This window comes from Leptonotus elevatus, chromosome 8, assembly GCF_054856555.1.
Source record: "Leptonotus elevatus isolate MCC_2025b chromosome 8, RoL_Lele_1.0, whole genome shotgun sequence".
In the NCBI taxonomy this organism is placed as follows: domain Eukaryota; kingdom Metazoa; phylum Chordata; class Actinopteri; order Syngnathiformes; family Syngnathidae; genus Leptonotus; species Leptonotus elevatus.
The window spans coordinates 14,524,736-14,540,347 of NC_141246.1; the positions used below are offsets into that span (position 1 = coordinate 14,524,736).

Here is a 15,612-nt window from a genome sequence, read left to right on the forward strand (position 1 = left end):
CAATGTCATGCCCAGTGTGTGTCCTACTATTGCTGATGATCCGTTAGACAAAGGTGAGTATTTGAACCAGTTTCACTATCACCAGCGGTACATTGTAATGAATTGACTGTAGAATTTACAAGAAATAACTGGCAAAAAAAGTTAAATCAGTAAAATTTTATTCTATTACAGTATATTACTGTATTTTTTTTTGGGAAGTATTTCCTGTATATAAATTACAGTTACTGTATTGACTTTTTCTTAAGAAAACAGCAATTCACTGTAATCTAGTAAATGGGAAGAGAGTAAAATAAAGAATTGACAAAAACAATAAAAGTCACTTAAGGGCTGAGGAATTTTCAGGTTGGGAGATGGCCTCAGTACCACCTGAGGTACGCCACTTCTACTGTTTGCTTAGCTCCGAGATGTTTTTGTCTCGGGAGTTATGAAGTTTCCAGCTCCATCCGAGCGATATACTACAGTAACACACAGCAGGAGCTCTGTGGCTCAGAGAGTCTATCGGCTGTCTCCCAAGCTGAAGGTCGTGAGTTTGTTCCTCAACCCTTGAGTGACTTTTACTGATTTATTTTTCACTTCTTTATTTTACTCTCATCCAAGTGTAAATATTACTCTAAAACTCAGTCTATTTGGTACCACTCTAAATCTAATCAAATTTACTCTACGGAATTGACTGTGTAGTGAAAGTGTTACAGTGGTAGGTTCTTCATTTACTCTGTGAGCTAGATATCATTTTAGTTATTAGTTTTTCATGAATATACAGAATTCAGCTTACATTTTCTTTTGTTGCACTCTAATGTGTAAGTAACTTTTTGTGAATAAAAGTATTGCAATTTCCTTGACTGTGAGTGGAGAATGTGAAACCGCAAACTTTGAAAGTTTCATATATAATTGTATTTTGTTAGCAGCCCTATGCTGTTGTGACAAAACATCGAATGATTTTGACTTGCGGTGCTCACAGAATGGCAAAGGGACGATGCATTTTGGGGGCACTGTGCTATATATCTTTCTTGTTTGTACGTGTTAAAATGTTGAGCAGATAGCTACCGCCGACGAGGATGGGTATATTTCCCCTCCAGTTTATATTACGTCTCTTCTACGACAAGTCACTGGCTCGGCAGTAGAGATGACTGCCTGAGAAGAGGTGCAGACCTGGTGGTTATCAACAGTAGAGAAGAGCAGGTAGCACTGATTTTGTGTGATTCTCATTATTCACACTCTTTCTTGGAGCTGAATCTCTAAAATAGAACATTCTGTCAAGGACTTTGTAGTGAAATTCAACAAGATGGTGTGGATTGGGCTGACAAAGAGAAGGGGCACATGGAAATGGGTTGACGGATCTCAACTGAAAACAAGGTCCACACTTTTTCCATAACTGAGTCTGACTCATCTTTGTGACATTTGCATGATAGTTAAAATATTATAATGGTGGTAATAGAACTGTAAAAAAAAAAGGGAAAAAAAGTGATCGTTACACCCGGAAGATGAACAATTTCCAATTCTGTCCTTGAGGGATTAAAAAAAATAAAAAATACCATAATGAACTGTGTTCCGATGTGTCTCTTATCTATATCTCTTTCTTCTGGATATTAGAAAATAGTTCCTATTCATCAAAGGAATTGAAGTTTGATTTTGAATGAAAATGACATTTGTGTGTGTTCTTGTGTTACAGTTACTGGGCTCCAAATGAACCTAATCCATATGGAGGTTTTAACGATAACTGTGCACAAATATGACATCGATAAGAGCTGGAATGATGTCATGCGCATAGAACAACATTTTTGGATCTGTGAAAAAATGGTGTGATGCAACTTTTAGAAGATGACGCAAGTTAATAAACTCTGAGCCAAGTTCATTTTAAATATCCTTAAATATGTTGTTGAGGAGCATGAGATAATTAAAATGACAAAAAGGTCTGTTCTGCTTGTGTTTCTTTTTATAAGCATTGAACGTTGGTGGAGAAAACTGGGCTGAATAAAGAATATATCTCCCGGGTGCAATGGGCTAAACATCCATTAATTTTCTACAGCATTTCTCACCAATTAAATATAGTATAGTAAATATAATAGTAACTAATATTTCATTCAAACATTAGTTACTTTTGATTTTCTATTTTTTAGAACGACTTGAGTAAAATTTAAGACGATTTCAGTGCAAGGTAACTTAAGGTCATGTTTTAGTTTTACTAACAGTTTATTTCTTAACTTAAATTCAGAATTTCAATTAATTGTCATAGAACATTGTACAGTTGAAAGAGCATCAAGAAATAAAAAAAATAAAGGAAAAGCGAGAATAATACAAAACAAAAATAAATGTTGAGGATCTAACCATCTACTAACAGTTTGTATATTTCGGCCAAATGAATATTCCCTGCACTAACAAAAGAAATCCAGAAGATGGCACTAGGCAGAGGTCAAAGGCACTTCCGGAAACTAGCAACAAGAACATCCAATCAAACAACAGTTGAAATTTAAGTCAGGAAAAGACAGACAGTTCCCACTTTCTCATGTTGAAAACCAGACGACCAACGGACCTGTATTGTCCGCTCTGGAGTTCGAATTCTGTCAACAAGAGCCTCTCCACAGCCACTCCGTTGCTTTTGATCCACATCTGCCTCTCTTCAACAGCTGTTTCATGGGCACCCCAGAGGAAGGGAGAGGTGAGAGCGGAAGGCAACACTCACTTTACGTACGACACGTAAGCTAACGCTAACTTTCGATTGCTAACTTTGGAGGCTAGCTCGATTTCTGTTTTTGTTTTGGTACGTTTCTAGCCGTGTGAATGATCTCATCCTATATTACATTCCGAGCAAACAATCGGTCGCAAGAAGTCTGCATTATGACATTCTGTGATGTCGGGACGAAACCAAGTCACTTTAGCAAAGCTGGCTAGTTGACATGTTGAGTTGAGTCAAAGTTGCGACACAAAACTGGGCATCTGCGTTTGATATCAAATTGCTGTTTTCTGCCCTAGAAACTTGCTGTGCTATGTTAAATTGTACGTGTATGTGTGTGCGCGTGCGTGCAGGAAGGAGAAAAAACAACGCGCTTCCTAATTTCACTTTGCCGCCTCAAAAAACGAACAAAAACAAAACCTCGACCTGCTCCCACTTTTCACTCGTTGTAACGCAATAACCCGTAGTCCGTAACTGCGCCTCAGAAATCTAGTAGAATGAACGAAGGTAGATCAGATTAATTTCTGTCTAAATCCCCGTTTCGTTGTTTCTCCCTCCAGACTGGTTAGATGTGGCAAATGAGCTGCTCGACAAGTGTCACATTGAACAAAAACTGACGAAACTCACAGACTGTGGCGCCAATGTGTTTATTAGTCTCTATGAGAACATTCTGAGAGAGAAGGTTCCAGGTAAGATGACAGCAAACTGGGTACAACATCTGTTTGGGAGTACAGTACTTTTTTTGTTTGCTTGTTTTATTTTTTATTTTTTTAATGAAGAAATACATTAGAGTGCTCAAATACTAATCCACAAATGAGGCTGCACTGTTATATTCAGAGCAAAAATGTACCGTAATTCATAACAAAAATACAAACTCAAATAAAATGTCACTTTTATTTTGACATAAATGAAAGTAGTTTACACAGCTAAATAAAAAGTCTGTGTATGATATTTTCCAAGACAGAAAGACTAACCAAATAAGTGAACCCAAACCTAGGATAAATAGTAACAATAACTAAATGATCAAATTACAAATTATATTTATCAACAACGCTGTTAGGTTACCAGTGCTTCTCAATTATTTTTACGCCCCCAGGAAGAAGAAAATATTTCGCCCCCCCAACCCTCCACCGTGAATAAATAGTATAATTTGCCTATCAAATTGTTGTAAGTACACATTTGCAGATGAGCTAATACTCCTTCCGCACTCTCACAATAAGTGACACGGATCTGCAATTACACTTTATTGTAGTACAGTAAAAAAAAATTAAAAAGTTCCCTAAAGTCACAGCGTCCCCCACTAGCATCACACAGCGATTTAAAAATAAAAATAAAACTAAGCATTTTTTAAAATAACTAAAACTTATAAGAACCCCCCTGAAATCTAATGAAAACTAACTCCATTTAAAAAACAAAACTCAAATAAAATATAACTAAAATGAAAATTCCCAAACTATTATACCCATGTGGTGTTGATGTAGCTTATTGTCACTGCTGTTGAAATTGCATATTTAGTTGTCCTTTCCAACATCTTCACATATTTTATGCATGAGTGTGGTTCTTTTTAGATTATATTGCATCACCACGGAGCCAAGAGGATGACGTCCATAATGTTCAATGTGTGATTGACTCGCTGTCGCTGGATTACCTTCAGATCAGTCTCTCACATATCACAGGTATGATTGAATGCTGAGGGGACAGAATTGTCCCACATCAAATTTTTTATTTATTTTTGCTGTTCAGAATAACATTAGAAGACGGTCAGTGTAATATTTGTATGCTTCCAGGAGAAAATGTCATCCAGGGAGACAAAGAGTCCATCAAGAACCTTTTGGATATCTTTGATGGTCTCTTGGAATATCTCAGTGAGGAGATAAGTGAGGAGTCACGGAATGACGGTGGGCACGTCTAACAACGCTGCATGTTTGCTTTCACTGTTCTCAATATCACGACAAGCACCAGTGACGATCTGTGGTGTCTTGTTACATAAACTGGATGTGCTTCTTCTTAAAAGCAGCTATGAAAAACAAAGAAACGACTCATTTGGCAGAACTGAGCGGCGCTTTGTTAGTGTGGCTTAAACCGCCCCTTAGACTCACATTACGTAACTTCATCTGCACCTCATGAATGTCATGTCCCAGATAGAAAATACAGTATTGAATGAAATTGTCTGTTTATTGTGACACAAATATGCTTGTTTTGCCTTTAAAAACAATTTTTTGGGGGGGCGGGGGGAATAATTCCATTACAAAATCAGGGTCACAAAATGGTGGTCTCCAAGAGGAAGCGCTCGGCGAAAGCGAGGCACCAACAACCAGCAACGCCATCCAGCAGATGGACACAAAGATGGAGAGAACGCTTTTATCTTCTGATGGCAGAACGTAAGTACGTTCTTGTAGCTCTTGTTACACTGCCTATTAAAACCAGGATATTTCTGGCCTACACTGACATAAACTGGGGGGGGGGGGGGACCAAGTTGGACCAAGACCAACCACACTACATGTCCTCCGTTCTGTCTATCAGTAATAGTTGAGTGCAGGATGTGAACCTCTGGCTGATCAGCAATCTTAAATTGCAGGTCCACTATGCAGTCGAGTATGAATTCCCAACATTCCAGCAACAGTGAGCAGCCCGGATCACCCGGTGAGGTCATCGGGCTCGGAGTTTCAGCACGTACGTTTGAAGATCAACAAGAAGGTGAGATGCAAAAAAATATGTGTTTAAAAGTACAAGGTGGCCTCGGTTGCAGGGGTCTGCAACCTGTGGATCTCTAAAAATAATAGGAGAGCTTATTATTTTTTTACATATTTATTTTGAATTTTTAGATACAATAATCTTATTTGCTCCCAAAAACGTATAAATACGTGTCTCAAATATGTATTTGTTTTTTATTATTTTTATTTTTTTGTGCTAGAGCATACAGAAGGCGTTGATGCAGCCTCTCAACTACAGCAAATGCTTGAAGCAATGGTAGTTATTACAAAAACGGCCAACAGGTAGAAGCAGAGCAAAAGAGATCAACCAAGGCCATGTTGAAAATAAAAGCTCATTTACCCACAGTTCTACTAAATAGATTTGTGAATAATGATCAGATTAGCTATATTCTAATGCTAATTGCTGCAAAATGGAAACAGATAGAAACATACTTTTTTTCCTGATGAAAGAAGAAACTCTCATTTTTCTTTTGTTAGGTTCCATGTTTTTATAGCAATAGAACCAAATATTATGTGAGCCAGGCAAAATCAGTCAAAATCCAGCAAAACTGCCGGGAGCGAAGGGGATTGCTTCAGTGAAAACAGCTGGGAGGGAATGAGTTGATGATTAAATAAAAATTGAATAGTTAAATATTCAAAAAAATGTCAGTCCAAATTTTTAGGTTATCAGAAAAAGAGAGATGGAAGGTACATGAAAAAGTTTTGAAAAATACCTAAAAATGTCCAAAAAGTGACCATAAAATGTCCAAAAAGGAAGAGGAAAAGCAGAAAATTACCATAGAATGTTCATAAAATTGACAAAAATGTCAGAGAATTGAATGAAAAAAAAGCAGAAAAGAATCCGTTAAAAAAGTAACCATAAAATGCCCCCCCCCCCCCCCCCTCCAAAAAAGAAATCCCGAAATTGACCCTAAATTTTTCGCAAAATAGCTATAAAAAATGTCCGGAAAAAAATGACCAAAAAATGGCTATAAAATGTCCAAAAAGGGAAGAGGAGAGCCAGAAAATTAAAATTGTCCATAAAATGTCAGAAATTGACAGACAGAAAAGTCTAAAAATGTATGAAAAATAACAAAAATAATGACGAAAGGTCCAAGAAAATGAATCTCAAAGTTTTGGATGCTTCATATTTTTCTGTTATGGTGCCGCTCTAATTAGCTCTCGGACCCTCAGTACTTTAGACTAACTCTAGCACACTCTTTCGTTCATGGCAAAGTTCAAATGTTTTGCGGCTCCAGACACATTTTTGGTTATTTATTTGGCCTAAAATGTTTTTTTTGACAATAAAGGTTGCTGACCCTGTAGTTCTGTTCCGACATCAATTTCTTGCGCTTCAACAGAAGTAACTGTCCAGACGTTAACCACGGACGCAGTCGTGGCCACGGACGCAGTCGCCACCTCTGCTTCCTCGGGGAACCAGGACGCACCTTTGACTGTACCACCGCACATCGCCATTGCACTGCACCCGCCCACCCAGAGCGATTCTCCCCACCACACCGACACGGACGCGCAATCTGTTGGCCGAGACCCAAACGCCGCCGGACGTGCGGAGGAGCCACGCGACCCCGCCGTCATCCAGGTAACGACGCCAAAACGATTTCCGTGCGTTTTGTTAGACCTCGCTCATCTTTCTTTTTTCGTCTTCAGACCGCCAGCGGCGAAGCAGAGAGAGTTGTCTGCAATGGGCTGCACTCGCCGGGTGGGTCAAAGACCAAACCACGGCAAAAAAAGCAACTCAAGTCTAATACTCGCTGCTCGTGTGTCCATTTTCCAGCCGTGAGTGAAAGAAGTTCCGTTGCGGCAGAGACGCTGCAGGTGGGAAAGCGGCGAGCCGTCACTTCAACACATTTATGAATTATTCAATGATACATTTCATCATCACACATGATATTTTCAGCCCACTAAGGGAGGCCCCAGGAGGGTTTTATTCCACACACAACCAGATGTGCTCCTCCTCACGCTGCAGGATGAGGCGTCGGCCACGACTCCGTCTCCGCCGGACACAGAAGAGGAAGACGTGCGTCCTACGACGACGCCACAGGCGGGAAGGCTTCAGGGAGAGGCGGGCGTCGGGTATCTCCAGCAAACTATTTCATGCTGCCATTGTTGCGTTCGCTTTCGAGATGATCTCGCTCAACCCGCCACTGTTTTGCGCGAGCAGCAGCTGGTTGCAAGAAGACGATGAGGAAGACTTCGATGAGACGCATTCTCACCGCGGGACGAGAAACAATCGGGCAGAAAAGGAACTGCATCACATTTCTGAGAAACTCACCAATCGAATTGATGAGCTGGATCAGGTGCGAACGCGAGCAAGCTCAACGTTTCACTTCACCGCCGCAAACATCACGTTTGATTTTCTGGCTTTTCCTGCAGATGCTCAAACGGCTTTTGGGCGACGGCGGAGAGCCCGGAGTTGTCGCAGACTCGGAAGAGGAGTCGGACCTCAGTGATGACACTGCGGCGCGTCATATGACTCCCAGACTGCACGCAGGTGTGAAATATGCCCCATATTGGCATTTCTACCAGCTCCGAGCATCTTCACAAGAATCATTTGTCATTTCAGGAACACCCGAACCCAAATCCACTCATAGGACGTCATTATCTTTTACCTCGCCCGCTCGGGGTCGTCGCTCCGTGCTGGAGCGCTCGGAAGATGACGAGGATGAAGCCCCGAGCTTTCATGGAGATGGCCGACAAACAAAATTGCCGACTGGCCCTCAGATGTGGCAAAGTGAGCCACCGCGCCGGACTAAACACAGAAAGGTTTGCATTTTTAAATCTCTCATTAATGGCACTTGACTTGCACACTTTTAGATGATATTTATATGTTGTGGGGGGGCTTCACGTGCTTTGTCTCAGCAGACTGTGGTGAACCAAGCATACGAAGCGGAACTGAGCAGATTAGAAGGCAAAAAACAAGCGGATCTCAACAAGGAACGGCACAAAGCTCAGGAGGCTGTAAGTCGAAACGTTGCGTGTCATCAGCCAGAGGGGGTGCACACTTTTTTTTGCGGCAAGTGTCTCGAAACAAGGTTTTGTTGTGTGCGCAGGAGCGAAAGTACAGAGAAGCCATGCTCAATGACTTCCCCAAGGCACCAAGAACGATTCCATCGAAAAGCAAGTCCCAGCCGAAGGTCCACGCTCAAAGCACATCAGCACGACTACGAATACCCAAGAAAAGTCCATCACGTATGATATATTTCTGAAATGTTTTTCATATTTTTTATTCCTCCCACTTTTTTTTTGACATGCATCTCCTTCCACATCATTTATCTAATTCACATCATTCCAATTTCAACATGTTCCAAATGTCATGTGGGCTAGTATTTTTATTTTTATTATACCAGAATTCAACATTATTCACCATCCGTTCCCAATGAGGCCAAGTTTCCCCCCAAAATTGTTGACCTTTCATTCCCAATGGCACATTGAATATTACATGTTTAAATCAGTTCCATTTGAAATTTAAATCATTCAGTTCACCATGGGAACTATTTTCAACTTTCAAAAATGAATTCCTACCTCTCAAAAATTTTACATTTTCACTATTACAAAACCCATAAAATTCCCTATTTATTCTCAATGACATCAACAAAACAGAGACACATTGCCACATTTGAACTTTCAAAACATTCAGCTGATTTTCCCAAATAAAGTTCCCTCCCCCAAAATCCTGATTCATTCTTAATGACACATTCATCAAAACAGATTTACGTTGTTGCCATAAAAAATGTTCAGCTCATTCAATTCAACATGAATTGTAAAAGATTTTTTTTTTTCAACATGAAAGAAATCATGCATTACATTCACTATAATTTCACATCATTCTGCATTTGTCAATATCGTTTGTTAAAAAATCATTCCATGCTCCAAACGTTTTTCTTTCAGCGTTTCAGCCTTCGCACGCAATTTCCCCAGAAATTGTAAATGTCTAGTTTATATAGTTTTTACATCTAGATTTTTTTAGAAGTCTATAACAAATACCAAATGGTAGAAATGAAAGTTTGAATATGCTGTAGTTTATTTCTTATTTATTAAGGCAGGAACTAAATTCATAATCACTTCAAAACAGTAAATAGGGAACTAAGTGAACTTTTGCCTTTTGGCATTCTGTCATGCAAATGAGTTGAGAATCTCCTCATGGCCGACAAATGACGTTCTGGTGTTCATTTTCTCTGTCCAGTTAAATTGAAGGAGAACGATCTCCTGCCCACGCTCCTCGATGAGCTGCCGTTCCTGCACATCTCCTCGCACGATCTGGGCCGCATGTGGCAGCAGCAGCAGAAGCAGCAAATGGACCGACCCCGCACGCAACCCTCCGCCCAGAAACAGCGGTTCTCCCAAGAGGTTAGTAGCTTGATCTCGTCGCGCGTTACGGCCCAAGGCAGACAAATTGGACGCTCTGCTCCCCGTGTGGCAGTTGGAAGAAGCGCAGCGGAAGCACGACCTTCTGGTGGGGCTGGTCAAGAAACAGCAGGAGCACAGCCGACGCCTGGTGGGTTGACAACACGCGCGTTTCGTCGGAATGAGTTTATAGCGCTGCGCTCTCGGTCCTCCAGAGGGACTTTAAAGAGCACAGCCAGCAGCAGAGGTCCGCCCACAGCCGACTGAGAGAACAACGGCAGCAGATCGCTCGGGCCAGGAAGTACCACCAGGACTACCACGTCCAGCACCGGGCTCGCCTCATGAAGGCTCGCTTCAATGAGGAGAAGGTGGCCGCCGAACGACTTCTGCGTAACACACCTGCTGTCCGGGTCCCGGCTTATCATCCGGTGTTTTTTTTGTGTGTGTGTGTGTGTGTGTTTGTAGATGTTTCGGCAACTCTTTGAAGACGGTTTGGAGGTGCAAAAGGCTCGTCTGAGGGAGCAGAGAGCCCTCGCCACGGAGCAACGGCTGGAGCACCACAAACGACATCAAGACTACATTGAGTCCATGGAGAACTACTACAAAGATCAAGTACAGTAGAATGAGATCCACTGTGTGGAGTATTTTTGACTTTATCAAGAGAAGAGCTCTTGTAAGGTTTAACTTTGAATCTGTTCACTATGTGCAGTTTTCACTACTGGCTGGAAAACTTGCACACGAGCGACAGGAGATCCAGATTAGGAAAAAAGCTCAGGAGAAGGTTAAAATAAATAAATAAATAAAATAATCTTATTATTAGTGTGCGCCCTGTTGAACCGGTGCCTTTTTTTTGCAGGTGCTGCTCAAGATGAAGCGTGAGCTACGTTCCAAGATGGAGCGCGAGATCAGCGAGCTTCAGAACATCATCATCCAGAACGACGAGGACGACCACTTCCGGGATCTGGAGGTCCAGAAGTTACGCAATCGAGTCCGCATGGCTTCTTTCCACTGCCGCAACAGTTATCTGCACTGACCTTAATGTCCGGGAATGGGCAAGAGGAAAAAGCTGAGGCACGACGTCCTGATGGCTGCTCAGATTTGCACAAGAGGAACGCGCTTCCGCAAACCTTTTATAGGGTACGAGAGGAGGAACCTGCACATGAACTGAAAGCAGTCCGACAAATTGTAACTAACCGTTCCTTCACTGTGACTCACGTTATTCTATTGTAGCTGATTCCCTACAAATGTTTCTTCTTTTGCCAAATGACCAGAACACTGCATTTTAACTTCCTTTTACTATGTGCTATCAAGTCTTCCTTTAATCCATCAATGGTTTATTTATTGTTTTTAAATTAAATCTGGCCTTTTTAATACTAACCAGGTGTTGGTGCTCAAGGGACAGTAACAATCAAGTTTTAAGGAGCCAAAGCTATTGGATTTCTAACTGTAACATACTGAAGTGAAGTGTGAATTTAGGAGGGAAATGAACTTCTATGAAGCTCGCGATTTTGTCTGAACCACCTTACATGACATAAACAAGACTCTAATGCTGTTGAGTTGTGGCTAATTTTAGTCTCAACTTGAACCAATAAACCTCACGTTGCAACGTTCTAACCCCGACTTACTGCGTATCCATAACACACACAAGAAGCAGATCTGGAGGTATATGGGTGTGTGTGTACAAGGACACAACTGACAACCTTAAAACGGGTGCTCAAGTTTGGTCCTCGAGAGCCCCTATCCAGCCTGAATCTAATGATCAGCTCATTAGCAAGCTTTGCAGAAGCATGATAACGATCCTGATCATGAATCAGGTGTTAGTGGAGAGAAACACGGAGAACAGGCTGGTTAGGGGCTCTTAAAATGACCCTTAAAAAATGGAGTGGGGCATTTTTTTCAACGTGCATAAAACCTCAGGACAGGTAAAACTAATACACCCACTACACGCAATAAACATTTAATGATTATATTTTAGCTTACAGCTAACAAACTACAATCAACTAAAGACATTTGAATATGAGAAACAATTCAAATGTTTCCTAATTGACTTTGAAAAATGAGTAAACTAAAGCGTCTACAATACATTGTCGCTGATAAAAAAAAAAAAAAAAAGCAATTGGTGACAAATGTTGAATGCTACCAGGTTGCGGAACATCAACAGTCAACATTTCCTTTCCACGTCCGCCAGGTAGCGCGCGCGTCTTCCAGCGTCTGAGTAGGTCACCACACAAATGCTTCATTTAACTTTGGCTTGACTCACTACTTGCTCTTTGCTTGTATTTTTAGTCCATTCGTCTTTAGTGTTTGACAAGCCACAAAATTCTCGTGTTCGGTTTAATTAATCGACGTACACTTTTGTCAAAGTCCCTTCCACGTTTTTCAGAGGTCATATGATGGCGCCTGGACGTGACAAGTCCGACGTCATAGTAGAGTATTTAAAACATGCCCCCCCTTTAATTTTTTTTTTTTTTTATTGACGCCACATTTTTATTGCTTTGATCATGCGTTGGTGGAGAGTTCATAAAAAAAAAGGTTTAAACATTACAACCCAAAGGAGGAAATGACAAATTATAGCGTTTATGAAGACGTCAACATTACGTTACGTCATTTCCTTCGTTAGTAATACGCAGGGCTACTTTACAAGTGTCGTTTCGATGTATTCTATCCTTGTTCTAATCTAACGAGTCAAAATAGTTTACACACACACCTGTTATAATACCATGTTTTTGTGATATGTCCACAAAGCATTTACAACCTTTTTCTCATTTGTTTACATCACAAAAACCTGGCATTTGACCAGGGGTATGTATAATTTATATCCACTAAATCCGATGAGCCCTTGTCCTTCTGGGGTTTGCGTTTAACCAACATCACAGTCATCAACCTTCCATTTCTTACATCAAACCAATTCATCCTGGCATCCAAATGATCAGTATAGGATATCCATCTCTAAATGCTGACAAATAGAAATAAACAGTGATACACATGCTACTATAAAACATAATGCTGTCACATCCAGACAACAGTGTTTTATTGCTCCGCTTTCTGCAGGTGTACAAGAATTAATTGACCCCAACCTCCACGCCACCCCCCCCCCCCCCCTCCCCTCCCCGGCGATCCTTTTAACATCTTTGCTTCTTTATTGTCCATTTGTACAAGTGTCAGTTACAAGCTCACAGAGCAGCTGAGGTGAAAAAGCAAATATTTACTGTAACAATAAATACAAAAACCTGGGAAAATTGGATGCAAAATTAACTGAAAGGATGGTTGGTTTTATAGGGGACAATTTGGCCCCCAAAAGTGTTTGTTTGTTTGCATGAGTGAGTCAGCCAGCAAACATGACAAAGCGACACAGATGAGATGTGGACAAACATACATGTGCGGCATAGCGGGAACACGTGCGTGTGCATATAATACGTGGTCTACATCAAAATCAGTCCATTCGTATTTGGTACATAAAGGGAAGTGTCCAAGTATACATGACGTGTGCAAATAACACTTGCAATGCATTTATAGTTGTGTTAAAGATAACATCAAATAAATCCTCTGTAAATGTTCATAGAACAATTTGTAAGCTCTTCATGGTTGCAGCCAGTAAAGTAATAATAATAATAATAATAATAATAATAATAATAAAAAGAGAAGATTCACAAGTCTAAACAAATAGTCATGGCTATGCAAAACAGACTTGTTGAAAAGATATGAAACTTTGTCCTCTGTGCTGCTTGGAATTTAGTGGAAACATCCCCAGTAGCAAACTCTTCTCCTATCAATGGATGATGATGATGATTAAGAAGTCAGGTGTCTTTCAGCCTTCATTTCATCATGTAAAAAATTATGTACTGTACATAACACCCAGCCCCCCCCCCCCCCCCCAAAAAAAAGTTCACCTGAGAATGCAAAGAGGTCTGTGACAGACATGTTGCATTTGCACGGAACACAAATAAAATCATATATTTGTACATATATACTCGCTGTATAGATATGTGTTCCTCTAGTCGGTATACTTGTAAAATACAGGATAGCAAAGTAGACATGATACATTTCAAAACGGGGCTTCCCACACTTCAGCAAATAAAATGATGGAAGATCGTCATCCCTTGGAAGGATTTTCTTTTTAAATTCACCGTTTTCTCATTATGCGTCAATGTTGATGTTATTTGGCCAAGTTTGGCTAGTGAGGGCGGAACCTGCGATTTCATTTGGCTTCGTTTGGGAAACCCAGTTTTAATGTTGGGCGGGAGGTGGCAGGTGGGGAGGTGAGAGTTCTCCTGACATCATCGCTCACTTGCTAAAGTGCTTGACAGTAACGAGTGAAAATAAACATCTGTCTGTCTGCAGCAGCGCACACTTTGCAGCACGTGAAGGGGCAGCGAGCGCGTAGGGAGGCCGGTTTGAAGGACGCATCCATACCAAATGTCGAGGGATGAACGAGATTTAAAAAAAAAAGACGAAACGGGCTCAACACTTCATCTTGAGCGGCTTTAAACATCAACAGTGGAACCTTCAAAGTGGAACAGCCTCAAAAAGGGTGCAAGGTGGAATTGAAAAGCATCCGTGAGTAACAACGGAATGCCTTTTGCTTTTTTTGTGATGTGAAGATAACATTTTTCGTGTTCCTCTCCATCAAGTGTCTGCCATTTTTTTCAAGAAATTTTCTATTATTTTTACTTCTACAGTGGTTCACTAATTTTGTTGAGATGTTACTAGAACACAAGCCTGTTACACATTAATCTGCTCTATATTGATTCTGGATAACACTTGAGAACGACCTCAAAATGTGTTCAGCTTTGAAGGTTCCACTTTAAGTAAAAAAAAGAAAAAGAGAAAGAGCTACTAATCTTTGCATTCAAATATGAATTCGGACGCACACCCACAAGCAACTTCTTCACCAGAGTCCGTTTTCTCAACACTAAACAAGCTTGCCCCCCCCCCCCCCCAAAAGAAAGCATCATAGCGATATTCAAAAACAATATATTACGTTTTTAGGGCTGCTATTAAAGGTGGACCCCCCCCCCCCCCCCAATGAGGGGCTTGAGAATCAAACCAAAACCCTCATACACACACAAACACACGCACGCACACACACCCACTTGAGTTTGGACTGAGGTAGGATGAACGTGTGGCTCTCCACTAAAAATGAATTTCATGAAACTGGAGAGCTTGGGCAAGAAGTGGCTACCTGAAGAAGACGCGGCGAGCAACGCTGATTCTTGTCCTGCTCGCCTGGGAGGAGTTTTTGCCAGCTCGCAGTCATGCTACAACACAAAGAAACATGGAAGAAAGAGGCGGTCCGGGCGATTCCGATGTGGGAAGAACGTGGGCAGCAGCGTGAAAGAAAGAGGAAGACTGCGGGATGCTCAGTTATGCTGCATGAATGAGAAGTCCTTGACTGTACAGTCTTTACACAGTCACGCACACGCACACACTCGCTTCATTCCACTGCGAAGCCACAGGTCTCCTCAATGGCAGTCAGCAGCTTGTCGTATAGCTTGTCGTAGCTCTCGTAGGGCGGAATGTCGATACGGTTGAAGCTGGAAAAATAGCACGGATCAGAGTTAAATGTCAAAGCACTTCAGGCCAACAAAATACAACAAGGTGGATCTAAAATGCGACCAAACAGCATTTTTTTAAACCAATTCTTGGGATTTTTTTTAAATGAACAATATTGTCATAAACAAAGCATCTTGTAAAAATCACTTAGGGGGCTGACATTTCAAAGATAGCACTGTGTGTGTGTGTGTGTGTGTGTGTGTGTGTGTGTGTGTGTGTGTGTGTGTGTGTGTACGTACGCAGTAACACTCAAATGCATACACGTATGTGTGTGTGTGCACGTGTGTGGTCAAAGAGACAATTCTGGACAAAATGTGTTTAATATACATC

The 15,612-nt window shown here is 41.2% G+C and overlaps 3 protein-coding genes across 10 annotated transcripts in view; 2 read left to right on the forward strand and 1 right to left on the reverse strand.

Moving 5' to 3' along the window:
- Positions 1-7: 7 nt before the first annotated feature.
- On the forward strand, positions 8-1,803 carry LOC147169889 (asialoglycoprotein receptor 2-like). Its single transcript, XM_086082071.1, is given in 5 exon segments — positions 8-53; positions 1,037-1,179; positions 1,259-1,353; positions 1,670-1,729; positions 1,731-1,803. Coding segments are annotated over 5 exon segments (417 nt in total).
- A 674-nt stretch (positions 1,804-2,477) lies between these two features.
- Positions 2,478-11,343, forward strand: LOC147169890 (centrosomal protein of 95 kDa-like). Of its 7 annotated transcripts, none has more exons than XM_086083924.1 (21): positions 2,478-2,656; positions 3,232-3,360; positions 4,240-4,347; positions 4,459-4,569; positions 4,929-5,052; positions 5,250-5,368; positions 6,726-6,964; positions 7,033-7,084; positions 7,160-7,200; positions 7,283-7,458; positions 7,547-7,682; positions 7,759-7,876; positions 7,949-8,148; positions 8,245-8,343; positions 8,436-8,574; positions 9,569-9,732; positions 9,806-9,880; positions 9,945-10,097; positions 10,195-10,341; positions 10,439-10,510; positions 10,586-11,343. In XM_086083924.1, exons 1-21 carry the CDS (start codon positions 2,632-2,634, stop codon positions 10,760-10,762), a joined length of 2,604 nt encoding a protein of 867 aa, XP_085940050.1. In that variant the 5' UTR covers positions 2,478-2,631; the 3' UTR covers positions 10,763-11,343. The 7 variants fall into 7 exon arrangements, with proteins under 7 accessions (XP_085940050.1, XP_085940051.1, XP_085940053.1 ...); XM_086083925.1 differs by having other exon boundaries at positions 8,248-8,343; XM_086083927.1 differs by having other exon boundaries at positions 7,352-7,458.
- Positions 11,344-14,726: 3,383 nt separating this feature from the next.
- Positions 14,727-15,612, reverse strand: part of LOC147169891 (E3 ubiquitin-protein ligase SMURF2-like) — a 46,732-nt gene continuing 45,846 nt past the window's right edge. For both annotated transcript variants that reach the window (XM_086083323.1, XM_086083322.1), the window contains exon 20: positions 14,727-15,263. In XM_086083323.1, the coding sequence (XP_085939449.1) occupies positions 15,164-15,263 (100 nt within the window). In that variant the 3' untranslated portion in view covers positions 14,727-15,163. The remainder of the gene's footprint in view (positions 15,264-15,612) is intronic.

What these genes read in the sequence shown, in the direction of transcription:
- LOC147169890 (XM_086083921.1), top strand. Translation starts at nt 2,632, where the DNA reads ATGGGCACCCCAGAGGAAGGGAGAG. An exon ending in CACCCCAGAGGAAGGGAGAG is followed by an intron (nt 2,657 to 3,231) that starts GTGAGAGCGGAA and finishes TTCTCCCTCCAG; the next exon opens with ACTGGTTAGATGTGGCAAAT. An exon ending in AACAGCGGTTCTCCCAAGAG is followed by an intron (nt 9,733 to 9,805) that starts GTTAGTAGCTTG and finishes CCCGTGTGGCAG; the next exon opens with TTGGAAGAAGCGCAGCGGAA.